This window comes from Lactuca sativa, chromosome 2 (genome assembly GCF_002870075.4).
Source record: "Lactuca sativa cultivar Salinas chromosome 2, Lsat_Salinas_v11, whole genome shotgun sequence".
Classification (NCBI taxonomy): Eukaryota; Viridiplantae; Streptophyta; class Magnoliopsida; order Asterales; family Asteraceae; genus Lactuca; species Lactuca sativa.
In genome coordinates, this window is record NC_056624.2 from 157,389,039 (window position 1) to 157,408,902 (window position 19,864).

The window sequence follows — 19,864 nt, forward strand, 5'->3', positions numbered from 1 at the left end:
CATAAACTCGCCGAGTCCAGATACTGACTCGCCGAGTTGAGTCGGGCAGAAGCAAGAAAAACGATTTTTAGCAAGCAAATAGTTAAAGCATCACATTCAATTGAAACCAATCAAGGCTCTGATACCACTGATGGGTTTTATGCATAAGAACAATCCTATGTGCTCATACAAACCCTAATGCTTGGATCTAGGTTTCTCTATTGTAAATGCTTTGAATCCAAGACTTACAAACCTAGATCTATCATATATAATTCGAAATTATCATTAATAAAATAGATCTAAGTGTTTTACCTCTTTCAAGTGGCTTGAATCCTTGTAATCTTCTTGATCTTTAGCTTAGAGTTACAATTGTAACTCCTCTAATGGTTCACAAACCCCACAAGCAAGAAGGCAATATGAGAGAGGGTGAGAGATGCTAAAATCAGCCCTAGGGTTCTTTTAGAATCAAGTGTAGCCGATTTTCATAGCCTAGGGGTCTTATTTATGCTTGCAGGCTGCTAGGGTTTCAGTCTAAACCCTAATGGACAGCTTAGCCACCTAGCAGCACATGGAACCTTCTGGAATAAGGCCTTGGACGAAAATATGATGGATCCCCATCATAATTTCGTTCTTCCCTTAGTCCATTAGGATCTCCAGCCCAAAACTCAACTATCATGCATTTGACAGTTTATACCCATTTATTTAATTAATCTCTTTTAGTCACCAAATTAATTCCTAATTAATTTATGACCAATACTAATTAAATAAAAATGATTTCTCCTCTAATATATTATTCTTATAATATATTAATAAACCATAATATTCTCTCTCTCTCTTTCTCCTTAAATTACCTTGTCAAGTTGCTTTGGAAAAGGCAACCCAAAAGGACCATGCACAACCGGGTCAAGTACATACCAAATATAGTTACGGGCTTAGACACTAATCCAACAGAGATCACCATGGAAGCATAGTTTCAGCCTGGAAGTTTCATTTGCAACCCTTAGACACATTTTTGAACCAATGTGAGTAATCAAGGTCCAAGATTTATGTTTCCTTGTTGCTAGATCTAAGTTTTTATGCATATTTATCCAAGATCTTAAGAGTTAGATTGTTGGGACTCCATAAAGTTGGCAACTTTATGAGTCCTTAGGGTCTGTTGGTGCTTATATGTCATGGATCTGAAGTTTGGAAGATGTTTAAGTCCATGCTTAAGAAATTACCTACTTTGTAACGTCCCAAAATTCAAGACTTAAAATTTCTTTTAATAAAACATTACTTAAAGCAAAATCATCAATCCAAAACATAATCAGAGTATTAATTTCCAAAACACATGTTCGTTATCAGAGTAAAACATTCCCATGCTGCCTAATCTATGGTGTGTGCCATACGATCACCCCGAGCTCTTCTCTTCGATACCGGAAGTACTTGAAACCAAAACTGAAAAACCGTAAGCACGAAGCTTAGTGAGTTTCCCACCCTACCACATACCATGCATAACCACATACTGCACATACTGGGCCACGCCCGCTATTCTGGGCCTCGCCCCTACCTCGGGCCTCGCCCGCTACAACGGCCCCGCTGCTCCAGGCCTCGCCTGGCTTCGAGCCCCGCTCGGATACATATCTGTTTCGCTTAGGCCTCGTCTGTCATTGGGCCTCGCCCACTAACATATACTAACACATAAACATAACGCAACGCATACACTAAACATATACTACCGAATCCTGTTCTAAAGGCCTCGCCTATCTTGGGCCTCGCCCATGTCCTGCAACTGATGAGTCATGGAACCCCATCCACGCTCCTACTGATAGTGAGATACGGGCTCGACCCATACTCACTCTTTCCCTCACCTGGGCCGCACCCCTACTCTACTGCTAATGAGACATGGAACACCGTCCATACTCTGTTGCCGGTGAGATACGGGACCTCGCTCACACTCACCTTCCTACCAGGCACATACATGTATCACACAGACAACATGTATAACTATCATGCAAACCATTCCCTTGGGCACCCGCCCGCTACACTGGACCTCGTCCTGAATATCATACTAGCATACTGTGCCTAGGGCTAACCCCTGGGTCTTCCTACTCATAACTACATGGGTCGGCATTGTGGCTGTAGACCCATTCACACAAAAGGGAAACTCACCTGCACTTGCTGAACTTGCTGAAACCCCTCTGCTGCTGCCTGACAACTCTTATGAACTGCGGCTCTACTAGCTCCTCGAGCTATCAATATCAATATAACACTTAGTCTAACTGTCCTCCGAAAGTCAACTAAGTCAACTCTGGTCAAAGTCAAAGTCCTGGTCAAAGTCAACCTTACAGGTCAACCCTACTCGCCGAGTCTGCCTACTGACTCGCCGAGTTCATATGCTCAAAGTCCTTTCATTCGCGACTCGACTTGCCGAGTCAGCCCATGACTCGCCGAGTCCACCGATTTCCGAGTCCTGTCTTGTCCAGCTTACTTAGTCTCCACCCGACTCACTGATTCGAGTCTTAAATCGAAGGGTTCAGGGTTTCGCGACCTGACTCGCCGAGTCCAAGGAAAACTTCAACAGACTCGCCGAGTTGTTCATCCAACTCGTCGAGTTCCTCCTAATCTTCATACTACTCGCCGAGTCCACTCGAAGGACTCGCCGAGTCTATACAGTCCTACATACAATCAGAAGCTTTTTGAGTCATGCAGGGACTTCAAACTGTAGATCCACTCTTCCAAGGCTTATTCCTTACGTAAAGTTGCAAACTTTACGTATAACTAAGGAGATTTAGGCTCAAAACACTCTAGGGCTAGGTTTTAAGACAAAAGGGCTTCACCAACTGCTCAATAACTGATGCTTTATGACATTTAGGACCATCCCAACACTAGATCTGAAGTGGCAACCTCATATCTAATCCCCAAACTCGAAATAGATCTCAAACAACCATAAAACCCCAAAAATCTCATAACAAAAATCGATCTAGATGCAAAGGAGGGAAGATAACAACTCATTACCTCTAAGATGAGCACAAACTGAAGTATATCTCGGATCTACACCTCTCCTTTGAAGCAACCCTCTTGATCTTCAAGTTCCTTTCAAAGATTCCCTCCTCCAAAGCTATTTTCTCTCAAATGATGGAAGCTCACACGAAATCTAGGGTTTACAGGCTCTCTAGGGTGATATGGAGGCTGAGGAAGGGACATAACACCCTTTATATAGGGTACAACCCCCAAAATTAGGGTTTTCTCCTTTCAGCACCAACTCGACTCGGCGAGTTGGTCACTTAATCTGCGACCCAACCCCGCTCCAACTCGGCGAGTAAGCGAGCCTACTCGTCAAGTCCCTTCTTCAAATTGCACTTTCATTCCTTAAATCATACTTCTAAAATTTGAGATGTTACATACTTTTTCTTCATTAATGACCTAGTTTGAGCTCAAGTCTTGTATTGGACATACAAGACCTTAAATCATCGATTTTTATGACCCTAGGAGTATTAGGAAGCCTCCTGGAAAAGATGGATTAATGGCTTTAAGAGGTTTTTGGATCAAAATGGTATAGACGAATTCTCACGACATGAGGAAGATGCATGTCATGTCGTGAGGATTGTAAGACCCGACTAATTTGTCTTGTAGTAGATTACGACGTGAGGCCATAGATGTTCACGTCGTGAGGGTTTGTCTGTTGACTTTTGTTGACCGTTGACTTTTTGATCAAAATTGACTTTGAGTCAAACTTGTGGATTTTGGGCTATTCATTGAGATTCTATCTGGTTTTGGTGTTAGTGGATTCGTGGGAACGAGCAACGCTGAAAAGGGACTGTATCGCAGTGTTCAGAGTTCTTTGATTCAGGTGAATTTTGCCTCATTGTACCGTGGATCAAAGGCACCAACGCCGACCCACTAGTTTTGGTTATTTGTTAGTAGAGGGATGCCTTAGGGATTGTATATAGTTATGTAGGATAGATTGAGGACTCTTGACCTAGGCTCTTTTACTTTTCCCTTGTTTTGTTGTGGTTCTAGAGTAGGATCACCTGTCTGGGTGTCTATCTCACCTCTAAGTATATATGATTATGCATTCCTTAGATTGTTGATATTTAGTAGGTTGCTATGTTGTTAGATATGTATCATGGTATTGAGTATGTTTCTATGTTGTAGTGATGGGTTAGATCTATGTCCTGGTATATAGGATGTTGCTACGCAGTAGTGATTTGTAGAACTATATGTTTATCTCTACTTGTTGGTTATCACCTTGTGGAATGACCTAGGTACTGTATGTGGTCATGTAGGATAGCCTGAGAACTCTTGATCTAAGCTTTCTTTCATGTTCCTTGTTTGGTTGTGGCTCTAGAGTAGGATCATTATTCGGGTGGCTATCTCACCTCTGGTTACTTGTAGTTACACACTTCATGGAGGTTAGATGGTAGCGGGATAGTGTGCGGTGCAAGGACTAGTAAGCGGTAGTGATCTGTATGATTGTTGTTTTCCTGTATTGTGGGCCTACGTGAGCCTTGACTGTTTATTTTTCGACATAGTATGGTTGGTTTGAGGTGGTACTACTGTGTGCGGTAGCCAACAAATCTGTGAGCAAGCCAGACATAAGATGTGGGCCTGAAGGGCTAGCCAAACTTATGATGTGTGCTCGGGAGCAAACCAGGTATGAATTGTGGACCTGAAAGGCAACCAGACTCAAACTATGGGCTCAGGGGTAATCCATCCCGATGGTTGTGGACTCGAGGGTATTCTAGCATGATGGCTGAGTGGACACGATCCATGTTTGTATGTTATCGTATAGGGTATTTTGGGGAAAACTCACTAAGTTTTGTGCTTACCAGGTTGTGAATTGTTTCACGTATCATGGGTTATCTCGGGAAGGCAAAGGCGTGACTATACACATTCATCAGTAGCAATGAAGATTCCACATTTTAAATATTAATCTGATCTTTAAAAAATGTATTTGGAATAAATGTTTTCTCAACAATGGATTTATAATTGGTAAGTTTTACTTAAACAAAAATAAAAAAATTTGTTCAGGAAAATGGGACGTTACAAAACGACAAACATACACGAACTTAACACGAAATTAGCGGGTTTAGGTCAGAGATTTCGACACGTTTTAGTAAACGGGTTGACATGATACGACACAAAAATTAAACGGGTTGGGTTAGGGTTAAGACTTACAGCTCGAATATGAATTGTTTAATTTATATATCTTTTTTTTTTAAATTTCATATTTTTATAAATATCTTATAGATTATAGATTTGTAGTGTGCCAAACTCAAGAACTAAAATTAAAATTCAAACTTTCAAAGTGACTTAATTTTACTCATCCTCGCCAACTATCCCCTTTGCTCCCAAGCTCTAACTCTTTTCTTTTTACCATTTAAATTTAGTATGAATTTTGTCATTCTACATCCTTTAGTGTCTTAGTTTTTCCTTTTCGCCTCCCCGTATCATACTTTCCAACATTTAAAATGTTTCAACCTGACATACTACTACATATTTACAAGGTCTAAACCTTAACCCGGAACCCAACACGAAATCGACACGAAAATAAAAGGGTTGACATGACATGACACAATAATTAAATGGGCCAGGTTAGGGTCAAGCCATCTCAACTCATTTAATGTCTTGACACGACATGAACCTGAAACGACACGACATGTTTGTCAAGTCTAGTTGCAACCCAACGACCTATTTTCAGCCAACAGGCTTGTTTCAGCCGAATAACCTATTGCATCAAACATGTTTGTTTCAACCCAACAACAGATTTCAGCCAACAGGTTTGTTTCAACACAACATGTATATATCATACAAGCATATCAACAAGAGTCACAAAGACAAAAAACATATAATGACACCCAGTGTTTAGTAGTACAGTGAGAATACTCACATGAGCTAAACAACAGAAACTCAACAAACAGCCTCAACAAAATAATTACAGAATAACTAATCCGAGACTAGTCCTTAGTCAAATACTCAATTCTACCAATGTTTGACCAAAAGTCGAACCGGTCAACAGGTCAACGGTCAACGGTTAAAGTCAATAGTCAACCATCCTGGACCATCACGCCGAGGCCAAACCCTTTGACCGTATATTGGTCACAAAATGAAAAACAGACGTTGTTGAAACCTACCATCATGCATCAACCCACCACTCACCGTGCCATGGTGAGCGTCCAAAGCAGCTTAATGGATTAAGCACTTATCCCTTAACCTCAAGAGCTTAAAATCTCAAAGTTGGTTCTTCTAAAGGTCTTAATGGATACTTGGTCAAGTGGGGTGGATTCTAGTCCTGGAAGGGTAAAACGCTCTTTTGCCCAAAGGAGGTTTAATTATGATCCTAGACATTTTGTGAGTTAGTCATTTCCTTAGTTGTTAATTAGGGTTTTATTATGGATATGTTCAGCAAGAGGAGGCTTGACTTCGTCGGATCGAGTGGGCGGTTTATCTTATCTTTGGGGTTAAGGTGAGTCTTCTCACTATACTGTGTAGGATGCTAGCTGTCTTTCTGACTCTTGCATTGTGTGCTGGACGGGCCCCATTTATATGTTGGGTTGGGCCTATCATGTATGTTGGGCGGAGCCTATTTGAAAGCTGGGTGGGGCCCATTATGTATGTTGGACAATCCAATGTATGTTGGGTGGGGCGCATTCGTATGTTGGGCGGGGACCGATATATGGGCGGGACGCAATGTTATGTATGGTATGTGGTATTTTGGGGAACTCACTAAGCTTTGTGCTTATAGTTTGTGGTTTAAGATTTTTCAGGTACTTCCAGTTTCAAAGGGAAATGCATGGATTGACTGCATAACATTCCCGATGGCTTTGCCGCACTGATTATATTTGTTTTACCGTGATGTTTGGAAAATACAATTCACTCTTATGGGTTTTGGAACAAATGATTGTACATAATTAATGGTTTAAAAATAAAATTTTGTATCGTTATTTTTGAGACATTACAATTGTCATCTTAATAGGCTTCTAATTAGATTAAATTTGGATGCAAAAGGTATTGATATTCCCATATTGTTTTGTGCTTCTTGTAATTTGGAATTGGAGGATATTGGAAATCTTTTAGTTTATTGTGAAAGCGATGTTAGACATTTTGAATTTTGTGGGCAGATGGTGGGATATTATTATCTCAGGTTTCATTGTGATTGAATATGTTATCCTTTGGTTAGACTCGGTTCAGATGTCTAGTATGAAATCATTGACGTTAGAATCAATAGTTATGACTATGTGGTGGTTTATTTGCAACTTTCGAAATGGAATTCTTTTTGGTCCTCATAATGTTAGACAAAATATGTTGATCGAGAGTTTGGTTGACTTTATACAATTGGTTGTCGATAGGAATACAAAAGTAAGTGTTAGTTGGGTGTCATGGTTTTCAAACCCTATTTTGGCTATTCATTTGTAATTACTTTTCATTCGTGGTTTGCTAAATTTAATCAATAAAAATTCAACTGTTAAAAAAAATATATAAAAGAAGGACAAGGTTGTTAAGATCCTGATCCGGATCGTAGGACCGTAAGATCTTAAGATCCTACCTAAATAAGTCGTATCAGATCATAATAGATAATTTTATATGTAAGATCACAAAATGGATCGTAGGATCATATCAGAATCCAATCCCGTCATACCACTCTATGAAAATTGAAAATTTGTAATATGATTTTTCTTTTCTTTACTCCTTTGTTGATTGACCCGGTCTCCATACCTACATGTCAATCAAGAATAATCTCATCCATTGCATATTTTATGAAATATAAACCGATGATTACGCTTCATACCCTCGTTGATTATGTTTCATATGAAGAACAATAAACAGTAAAGTGATTGGTGAATATATATTTCATGTTTTAAACTTATAATTATATCATTTTCAGTGGGATCATAGGATCCTGATCCCGATCTTAGGATTCTGGTCTTGCAAACCCAAAAACAGTCCTATGTAGGATCCTGATCTTGACAGCCTTGAGAAAGACTACTAATCTTCATAAATGGTCTTTATGGTTTCCAGGAATATCAATTTTAGTCCCTAACTTTTTTATGTTTCATGGAAGGTCCATGTGGTTTCAATTTCTATTATGGTTGGTCTCTCACCCACATAGATCGACTTATATAATCTTTTTAATTAAGTTTATATTTTTCTTTAATTAAAAAAATTAGAAAAAGAAAAATAATAGCAATCCTACCCCACCTCTACTTACCCACCACCATCTTACTTTCCAATATCCATTTTCTTATACGATTGCAAATCCATAGCTACAAGACCCCAAGATTTCCAACTTGTGCTCCCAATCCATATCAATAAACAACCCTACCATAAACCTTCCAAACTCAAAGAAATATCCCATTCTTAGTTAGCCAAACAAATTATTAACTTCATACTTGAAGAAAACTCCAAATTTGACATGAATGTTGCCAGGACCACGATCAAATCGACACCCCTACTAATCCTACCGACACGTCTTACCAAATCGGATCTTGTATAGATCTGAGGCCCATTTTGAAAAATGAACAACGCTGCTCTGATCCTTAACCAAAAATAAAAAAAATCCATCATTCCACCCTTGATGTAAGATCTATGCACCCCAAAGAACCATCAACTGATACAATTTGAAGACCCTCAGCAATCTCAACTACTAAACAAAGCCCATATGAAGATGCATCCACCACACCTTAAGGTTGGTTGATAGATAAACATCAACTCTTCCCCTGCTAAAGATAGAAATCAGTACAACGAGTTAACCAACCCTTCCACGGACACTCAACCTGAGTGGTTCGAGCATCTTCTGAACTAATCTTTGGTATTCCAGAGAGGAACAACTAGATTCAAAGAGATGTTTTCCTAGGAGTTTCCGATGTGATACCCACACATACATCCCTGAAGGAACAACTATCTATTCCTCTATGGAAGGAATGATGATCTAGATACAATGATGGTGAGATTACGAGCATAAGGAAATGGGATGAGATGTAAGGAGAGATCGGGAGTTGAAGGAATGAGAGTATGTGCCACAGGTTTTCTTGTGGTCAATGCATTAAGAATAGATATAGAAATGGGGTCGGAGAATAGTAGGGACCCGAATCCCTATCCCCATCCTAGAATCCTTATTTCAATCTTCATCCTCATCTCTAATGGGGACCAGGGATCTCTAGCGGGGAATCAGAGATTTATTTTTCTATTTGAAAATGAATACTTTTAAGAAAATCTCTAAATTTAAATTTTACCTGCATAAGATTAAAAAAATTTACAAACCATAAAAATATTCGTAAATTGCAAAAACTAGGGAAATATGCAATAATAATAATAATAATAATAATAATAATAATAATAATAATAATAATAATAATAATAATAATAAAAAAGTCCTTACATTTTCGCTCTAATGACAAAAAAGTAATCACTGATTTCTTTTTTTCTTTTGCAGTTTAACTATTGAAACCGGTAAACACGTGCTAAACAACCCTTTTACCTGATTAGTGTCACTTTTAAGGGTTAATTTTGCTAAAAAAAAAACTCTTTGATGATTTTTTCGTTAATAGGGTTAAAGTTTAAGGACTTTTTTGGAGATTTTTCTTTTGTATATATACTAAATTTATTTAAAGAAATCTTATATTTATTTATTAAAAATCATAAAATAAAGATAACATCTACATCCCTTTCATTAAAAAAATCATATTTTTTTATTAAAAAACACAATAATGATCAATTGTATATCATTTTTGGGATTTTTTTTATGATTCTCTTTAGTAAATACCATTACTACAATTATAAATGTATCATTTAAATATAATTCATAAATTGAGCTCCATGATATATATGGCCTAGAAACACACTCCTTATGAAAAATCAACAAAAGTCCTATTAATTATATTTAACATGTGATTTCATAAGTATTGTAGCTCGTGTATTAGGGTTATTGTCATAAAGCCCTCATATTTACATGAAATGTGAGGTTATATCATATGTCCTAATTTGTGTTCATTAATGTCTCACAAATAGGTAGGTTTTATCATTTTGGGATTTTTATCAGGTTGTGAAGAGAAATAATAGTAAGTGAACGATGGTGATGATGGTTGGTCAAAGATGAAGAACTCAGAAGGTGATTTGGAGATGGTGTTGATGGGGGATACCTGTGTTTTGTGGTGAAGATGGTGTTGTTGGTGGCAAATGGTGGTAGTGGTGACGGAGTGTGGTGGTGGTGATGTTTAAATATGAGGGCTTTTATTGTAATGATGACCGACAAAGAGGGTATAGAACCTGATAAAATGTTAAAATGAAAAAATTGACAGATGTGAGGCATTAATGAACATAAAAATGGAGTTTTGTTGACTTGTCATAAGTAGTTCATCTTTAGGCCACATAGTGTGTATAACAGAGTTCTATTTAGGAATAACAAACCCTGATAAAACTTTATTTTCTAAGGCGTCGTTCGATTGTGAAAAGATTTCCGGTAAGCTGTAGTTTTATGGTAAACGTTTTACACCCAAGACCTAAAAATTCAACAATAAAGTAGTAATTGGCTTAGAAAAAATGCACTTCTTGCGACAAATCAACAAAATTCTTTTAAGTTATATATAGTATAGATGGTCTTTATGACATTAGTAACGATATTTATTAAAGAGAATAAAAAAATCCAAAAATGATATATGAATTATCATTATTGTGTTTTTTCATAAAAAAATATCATTATTTTGAGTTTTTTAATAAATAAATATAATTTTTCTTCAAATAAATTCAGTATATATAAAAAAATCTCTAGAAAAGTTTTTAAACTTTAACCTTATTAACGAAAAAGTCATCCATGATTTTTATTTTTGCAATTTAACTCTTAAAACCTACGCTAACCGATTACAAATGTTGTTTTTATAAAATGACGATTTTGCCCTTGGTGTTTTCTTTTTTCTGTTTTATATTACAAAATCTAAAAAAGAAAAGAAAAAAAAAGAAAATACTCATCTCTCTCTCTCTCTCTCGTTTTGACCTCCGATGAAGAAAGAGAAGGAGGAACCAGCGATTTCACAAATTCTCACCCTCCTCTTGTCGAAGCACCACCCAAACACCCTCAACCGTTGCTATTCCCGATTCCCTTCTCCCTTTTTTCTTCCTTGACTCACCGGAAAAACGAAACAAAATGAAGGAGGTTGTTGCCTCAGTTCCAACCACCCATCATCCGGTTGTTGAGAAATCCCAAGAAACCCACACCTGCTTTCGTTTCTGTTCTCCTTCTTTTTTTAGTCAGATCGAGCACTGATGTTGCTCTCCATTGGTCGACTGTTACCATTGTTTCTTTTTTCGGTTCAATTGTTGTCGGAGATGACAAAGAGGCTAAGAGGATTGCGGGAAAAACAGGCTTCCCTTCTTCGTGATTCCTCAACCACCATCGATCCACCCGTGTTCTTGCTTTCGATCATCTTCTTCTTCTCGATTCGCGTCAGATATGTTCAGATCTCGACGATGGCTTCGTTCTTCAATTAGGGTTTTCGTCTTCGTTCTTCAGTTAGGGTTTTTTGCTTCAGATCTATCCATCGATCTGCAACTTTCTTGGGTTCTTGAGTTCTAAAAAAATGTTTTATGTTGTTGGAATTGGGTTAGAAAACACACACATAGAAATGTTTTTGTTCCTGAAATCATCGATTCTACTATGCTCTTGATGTTGTGTGTATGAGAGAGATGGAGTGTAATGATTGATTTTTGATTTTCAGATCACAAGAACACACACATGTTGTAGTTTATCTCCAGATCAAATTTTTGAAAATCAGAGCATCAAAGAAATGGATTTGGAACACACACAAGAAATCTGGAACATGAACACATACAAATACAAGATATGAACTCAAGAACTCAAATTTCTAACCTTTTTGTAAGCAATAACAAGTTTGGGTTGTAGCATACAACGTGCTAAAGCTTTTTTAGAGATAGAGAGAGAGAGAGAGAGAGATTTTGTAATAAAAAAAATCAAAAAAGGAAAAATACCAAGGGCAAATATGTCTTTAAAAAATATTTTGAAAATTTTGGACTAAATTCGCAAAAAATGAAAATTTTGGATCATCCTTACTTGTCCAAACTTGTTTGGACAAAATTTGCCAATACAGTCCATTCTTGCAATTTTGTCTAAAAATTAAAAACCATATGGAAGAAATTGATACAAATTGAAAACTTTGACTAAAATTGCAATGTTCCACAAATCATAGGTACCATTTCCGAAATTTAGTATATAAAATACTAGTATAATTTTGGTTTTCATGACATATCCAAGGAAAAATTGCTTTCAAAGACGGCGACTACAATATTATGGTCCAATTCCACCCTTTCACCTAAGAAAAACCGTCCCTTTTATTTTGGATTTATTTAAGCAACCTTTTCTCAAATTTCAAAACCCATCAAGAAAAATCATTTCTCTACATGAGTTTATTCACATTTGACCCGATTTAGTGTAAACAACCCCCATAAACGCACACACACAGACAATGATGGAGAAGGTGTATGTAGCAATCGGGAATGACGTACAAGAAGGGTTTGCAACTCTCGAATGGACACTAAGAAAATGGTCTTCTTCTCAAATCTCCATTGTTATCCTTCATGCAGATATCAACCGGGACTTCGTTTACACATACTGTAAGTTCATCGCACAGTTCTCAATTTTGACTTTTTTCTTTTACATTTTGACTCACATGGTTTCTTGATTCAAGATGGAAAACTCCCTGCAAGTTATGTGAATGATGAGAGTGTCGACTTACTCAATAAGTATCAACAAGGAAAACTGAACAAGATTTTACAGCAATACATAGATTTTTGTGGCGAGGTGAAAACAGAAACTTTAAATATCGAGAAATATGATGAACCAATACACAAACGAATCCTGCAACTCATATCAGGTCTTCGAATATGCAAACTAGTGATAGGAGCTACTTTCTTCAGGTAATCCTCATGGTAATTGCGAAGAAAATTTATCGTTTATACTTGGGTCGATTATACTCTGTTCTTCGTTTCCACAGGAAATTTGGAAATTTAATAATGGGATTAAAGAAAATTCAGCAAAAGAAGCCTAATTTCTGTGAATTATACTTAATAAGTGGAGGGAAATTGATCTTTTTGAAAGAAGAAAATAATGAGGGATTCATAGAAGACGATCAAGGGGTGATGATAGCTAAATTAAACAAAAAGAGAGGTACTTTTAAAGGTTGGATCGGCAAAATGTACCCCAGAAATCCAAAAAGCCCTTCGGATTCGCCTTCTTCTTCATCAAGCGCGGATTCACCTTCAATTTGGGAGAGATCTGCAGAAGAGATTGAAGAGTATTTCAACAAATTGCTGGATTCAAATGAAGACGAAGAAGAATCTGGGCAAGCTTCAAATGCTATTCTGGAGAACAATGGATCCACGGAACTGGATATACCCCAAGATTTGGTAAATTTCTTATCGTATTACTGGAATAGTTATGTATTTAGGTCAAAAAAGAATAAACCAAGAACAATTTTCAGAATTCGAGACAGAAAACTGGATTCCTGAGAGTTAAAATATGTGAAGCGAAGGACACCATACATTTGAAGAGAAGAGAAGCCAAAGAAAGTGTTCAAAGATATTCAAAAGCGGAATGGGCGATTACCCTTTGTAATTCAAGGGTAATTAACTCTCATCGATTTCTTATTCGATTCTGTTTTTGATATTACTTTCTTGTATAAATCGATTCTGGGTTACACAGGTGGATGATATTGAAGCTCGATTAAACGAAGAAACCACAAAACGAGGAGATCTAGAGAAGGAACTAGAAATCGTTACAGAGCAACTCATCGAAACCCGGAATGGAATCGAGCAAACCAGAAGTACGATTGATTCCACCTTCGAAATCCAACGGGAGCTTTCAAACAAACTCAAATCATCCACACTCTCAAAATCCCAATCCGAAGAACAATTAACCAAAATGATCCACAGACGTATTGACATGATTCAAGAGATCGAAAAACTCCGGAAACAAAAAGACGTCATGCAACGAAGAATCGAGTTTTGCAGAGATAAAGAAGCCATAGAAACAGCCGCAAGATTGAATCATTTGACCTTTTCTTACAAAGAGTTTACACCCGATGAGATCAAATCAAGCACTGAACACTTCTCAGAACATTCCAGAATAAAATGTTCTGGGGATTTCACAAACGTGTATCGAGCTCGAATCAATCATACAACAGTTGCTGTCAAGTTATACGAAGTTTCAGAAGAAGAATTTGGTAGCAAGGTAAAGATTCTAAGCAGATTACAACACCCACATTTGGTAGCCATGTTAGGGTTCTGTACAGAGCTTAAATGCATCGTATTCGAGTATATGCACGGAAGTTGTCTCCGGAATGTTCTTTTCTCCAATGGTCGGAAGAAACAAGCTTTAAACTGGAGATCGAGAGTCTGTATTGCAACCGAAGTTTGTTCAGGGTTGACTTTTCTCCATCTATCCAAACCAAAACCCATCGTTCATGGCAATCTGAACCTAACCCACATCCTTTTGGATCGAAATAATGTTGCAAAACTACATGGGTTTCGGTTGGATTCTTCATATAATGAATCTGATATCAGATCTGATGTTAAAGATTTCGGGAGTTTGGTGTTACAGCTGCTAACCGGAAGAAATTGGAGTGGGATTCTTGATGAGGTAAATGAAGCTTCGGTTATGGAGGTATTAGATCAGAGAGATGGAGAGTGGCCATTGCAGGTGGCTATGGAGCTTGCTAGAATAGCAATAAGGTGTTCAGGTGGGAATACAGGGATGACAATGGTGATGAAGGAGATGGAGGAGTTGAGGAAGAAGGCGGATGAAGTTGGAAATAGTAAGATTAGTGTCGATTTTGATGAAGAGACTGTTATACCCTCTTTCTTTTTTTGTCCTATATTGCAGGATATAATGAGGGACCCACATGTTGCTTCAGATGGATTTTCGTATGAGCTTAGTGCTATAGAGAGGTGGTTTGGAATGGGGCATAATACGTCGCCATTGACAAACTTAGAGCTAGAACACAATCGGCTTACTCCTAATCATATCCTTCGTTCTTTGATTCAAGATTGGCATAACAAAAGATCGATTTCTGTATCATAAACTATATGTAAATGTAAGTGTAAGTGTAACTATACAAAATGTATAAATGGAGACATGGAGTTTCTTGATCTTGATCATGATGATAATTATGGTGTTATGATGACAATTGATTAAGAATGTATGCATGTAATGTTTGAGATTAAATAAAATAATCAAGAATCACAATATTCACAATCCAACAAGAAAAATACCACACAATTAAGTTCAAACTTGTCCGATCATATCAAGTTAAAAGCAACATTTCTTCTAAACCTCGCTTTGGATCTCTTAATTTCAATAAGCTTATCATGCACACACCAAGGAAAACTCAAAAAATGATCACGTCTCATATCCTCATTATATCGACCCCAATAATCTGGATGATATGTCACATGATACCAAGCAGATGCTTTTGCATAAACATCATCATCATCATCTCCAATTTCCACATTATGATCATCATTGATCCCTTTCTTAAACCAATTCCTAGCTTCTTTTCTCAAAGACCTCACAGCCAAACCAACCACTTCAGCGTCATTCCTCCTATCAAAAGACCTCGACATTTTCATGATACTACCACTTAACAATTCAGCCTCGGTTTTAATCCCATAATAATCCATCAAATTTCCCAATTTGTAATCATATTCGGTTTTAAAATCAAATGCTTCATCGATATAATACTCAAACCCAGTTATTTCCATGTCAGCATCGTATGATTGTCTTGCCACGTCATGTGTGGATGACAAGGCTGTTATGTGGGGCCATGTGTTTGACCTCGCGAAAGAGTTTACCAATTACATTTTGGGATTTGTATGTGGTTTTGTCTGGTTTTTCCATGAAATCTGGGTACTCTTTGACACGGAGATTTGCGGGAATTTCTGCGGGGACACCGGTTTTTGGGAAATCGACGGCTATTGAGAAGAGCTTCGCCAGTTCTACACACGGTTTCGACATTGCTTTCTCGGGTTCTCTATCTGCAAAGACAGTGTGGGCATTTGCAATGATTCCTAGACTGTCGTTGACTATGTAGTTTGTGAAATACTCCTCCACCTCCTAAAAATAAAAAATAACGCAAAAAAATAAAAATTAAATATCTTCATATTACCACATTTGTAGAAGTTAGGGTTGGTTTGTTTATTTGTTTGGATGGAAAGAAATGGACTTAGTATTGGACTAGAATGAAATACAACTTATAGTTTTAACTCTTGTTTTATTTACAAAATAAAACAACATATATGATTTAATTGTATTTTTTTAGAAACAAAGGATTTATTTAAATTGTTTGGATAGTTTAAAATTTACTACATGCTTATGATTTAATTGTATTTTTTTAAGTTTTAAAAAGACTACGTAATCTGTTTGGTATTTTTGTGATTAATTCTTTATTAGAAATGAAACTTAACAAAAAGGAAAGAATCAACGTTCCATCAAGAATGGTCCATTGCATTCTATTAATCAAAACAAACCGTTATTTTTCGATTGCAATGGAATGAAGAATTCCATTGTGTCTCTGATTCCTTTGTACCAAAAACACTACCTTACTATCAAATATTTAATTTGAAAAACTTATACAATAGGACCAAGTATATCTAGTTAAAATGTAAAAGTATATGTACCTCAATAGTAACATCATGATCAAGTTGCATAGTTGGTGTGGGGTTATAGTCCATCGGTTCAATTTGCTTTGGCGGAATTAGATCCGAGTCCCAACAAACAAAGTAAATATCTCCATCCAAATCACTCCCCGAGCATTCGTTTGGATGAGGCCTAAAAAAACATATTTATACATATTCATAAAACAATATATAAATTTAACTTGAATGTATATTATATTTTTACCTATGCCCTTTCTGTGGAAAAACAACACAATCCACCATATGATGTAACATTGGAACATCAACAGCCCTCAAAACCCGTACATCGCCCGGATGCAAACATGGATTTTTAGCAACAACCACTTTCCCAACAACAACTCTACACTTATTACCACCACCATTAACATCATTATCATGATGCATCGTCCTTCTTCCTGCTTCAGAAAATTGTACAAAAACTTCACCATATTCAAGTGTTCGAGTTTCATCCAAACATCCCATCATTGTCCTTCCTTTAGGAACATAAATCCGTGTTTTTGTACGCAATTCTAACAACTTTGTTGCACGAAAAACTTGCAACATCATTGAAAGAAATGGTTCAGCATTAGGCTTATACCCACACGAAAGCATTTCTTTCATAATATTTGTGTTTTCACTAGGTGACATTAGCTCTAAAGCCTCTTGTGCCTTCATTGGCTCCCTTAAAACCGCATCTAATAAGTCCACGACTTCTTTTTGCTTTTTCTCAAAAACATGATCTTTGACTCCAAGGGTGGAAAGAAGTGTGATGAGTTGGCGATTCATGTAACAAGGTTGATACTTGCTTATTGCAAGAATATCTAACTTTGTGTTTTGCGATTCAAATTTACACATGCTATTTCTCAATGATAATTTTATCGATGAAGTGGGGTCCACAGCTACAACACCTTTATACCCACCATATCGAATTTGAAATGCAGATGGAATAAAATCATATCCACATTTAATGGATACCCTTTTTGCAAATTCAGCCGATATTTTCCCGATTCCATCAGAAAAAATATATTTCACGCCATTTCTTATAACTCCCACATCAGGAATCTTTAAAACTTCATGATGTGCGACACTTAAACTTTCCTTTGAAGAGCCTAAGGATTGACCGAGTCTCGCAGCGTATTTTGCAACATTTTTTATACTACTGAAATCACCCATCCATTCGCGTATATCAGCAGCCTTTAATCTACCATTTGAAGCAAACATCCATACAGAATTATCACGTAATTGACTTGATGAAAAAGCAAGAAATTCAAACTTTTTGTTTCCAATAACTATTCCATTTTTTAAAACAGACAAAATCCTCTTGTAAATCCCAGTTCTTGTTTTCCCAAATATATTATTCGCACGTGGAGATAAATCCGTTGAATAAAGTTTCTCCAACTCTTCATCAAGAAACGACACACGAATAAAATTATCGATATATTGTGCAAAATGGCGTAGAACACGATTAGACACATTGACTTCTGGCCCACAAAAATAAACTTTTGATGGTGTAATTTGAATCCTTCTCACATACACAAGATCAGAATCAAGTGATATAGCGGGGGATGATCGTATCCTATTATTGTTTTTGTATTCATCTTTTATCCACCTTATAGGATCATAACAACAATCTTTAACATAGTAGAGTTTTTCAAGAACATATTCTATGGAACCAATGTGTCTTCTTTGTGGGTCCAATAACTCAAAGAAACTTGAATCAAGTAGTGGGCCCGGGATGCAACCATGTTGAACCAATGCACAAATCTTGAACACTATATTGTATGGGAGATAAAAAGTGGGACCCACTATTGGGACTAGATCCAAGTTTTTGGAGAAACTATGGCCTTTCATCAACTTGAATTGACGATTATTTTCTTCATAATATGGGAAATAGCGAGAAAGATTAGGGAGTTCAACACCATATGGAAGTTCCAAACATAAATGAGAAGATTGCCCGATTGAAGAATATGGAGTAAAATCAGTCGCCCTAATCCACTGATCATCAGGAATGTCACTATAATAGTTATGAATGTCTTCTTCAACTTTTTGAAATATTCTAGGAGCACCATAAAGCTATAAAAAAAAAAAGATAAAATTGATTTAGTCACTATAAGATAAAGATAAAAATATAATACTCTAATCAAACTAACCTGAATAACAACAAATTTTGTAGTATTGCCATGTGAACGATGTAGTTGAACTTGGCAAATATTCTCATAAGAGAGTTGCAACTTGTAACAAGTAGTAGAATATGAAATAACAAAGTATAACCTTCTTAATCCAAATCCAAACTTCACTGAAGTATTTTGCATCATACATAAAACATATAAATTCTCCTTTGACACTTGGCAACCAAAATAAAGAGTAGCATCTTCCATTTCAAATGCAAATTGTTTGGGCCTCTGAATTATGTCACGATCCATTACATAAGCCTTTAAATACGTTGTACCAAAATCTCAAACGCTTATGATTAGCAAGATCTAGAACATATTCAACTCTTTCTCTTGTTGTGAATTGTACTTTTGCATATGATCTTGACCCTCGATTTGATTTTTTAACCTCTAGTGCATGAATAGTCCCAAGGCCTGTGTAGTTTTCTAGAGATATTTTGATTACATCTGCTGATTCTAAAGTGGGATACCCATACACTTGAATTGTGTTACTCATGTTGCTTTAGCTGCAATGTGATTGTATTGTATATAATTAATAACCACAACTACATTGAAATCATACAAAAAGCCAAAAAAAAAAACATATATATAGATCACACATTTTACTAAGTGAAATTCGTTCTCGTATCCTTAAGTTCACTTTGTTTCATCAAACAAAAGCAACTTCACTAGATTCGATCTGTAAATTTAATTTAGTAGCAGTTAGACTAGAAAAAGAAGGAAAACTATAACGCTAGCATGAAAATAGACTTAAACCTTAATATGCAATGGAAGAGCGATTCATAGAGTAACGACGATGAAGACGATTTGGGTATAGCTTCGGGTTTGTTCATGGGCGACTTTGATCTTCAATTTGAAAGTCTTTTTCTAGAATATTCCCATCGGTTTCCTTCTACAACTATGGGTCCTATATATTATTGATGATACCTTAATATTGTGAAAATCATCAAGTTTCTTTGTCAATATCCTATCAAAATGATTTATTAAATGTATTTTTAATTTTTTTTATTCGCTTTTATCTGTAACCATATTTTAATTATCTTTATGCTTTT

The 19,864-nt window shown here is 36.5% G+C and overlaps 1 protein-coding gene and 1 pseudogene across 1 annotated transcript; one reads left to right on the top strand and one right to left on the bottom strand.

Annotated features, from left to right (window-relative positions):
* Positions 1–8,863: 8,863 nt before the first annotated feature.
* On the bottom strand, positions 8,864–19,308 carry LOC111883367 (probable RNA-dependent RNA polymerase 1; annotated as a pseudogene).
* Positions 12,247–15,120, top strand: LOC111883380 (putative U-box domain-containing protein 50). Its single transcript, XM_023879704.3, has 5 exons — positions 12,247–12,585; positions 12,660–12,888; positions 12,966–13,377; positions 13,452–13,592; positions 13,673–15,120. The coding sequence occupies exons 1-5, from the start codon at positions 12,438–12,440 to the stop codon at positions 15,047–15,049; spliced, it is 2,307 nt and encodes a 768-aa protein (XP_023735472.1). The 5' UTR covers positions 12,247–12,437; the 3' UTR covers positions 15,050–15,120.
* Positions 19,309–19,864: the final 556 nt, after the last annotated feature.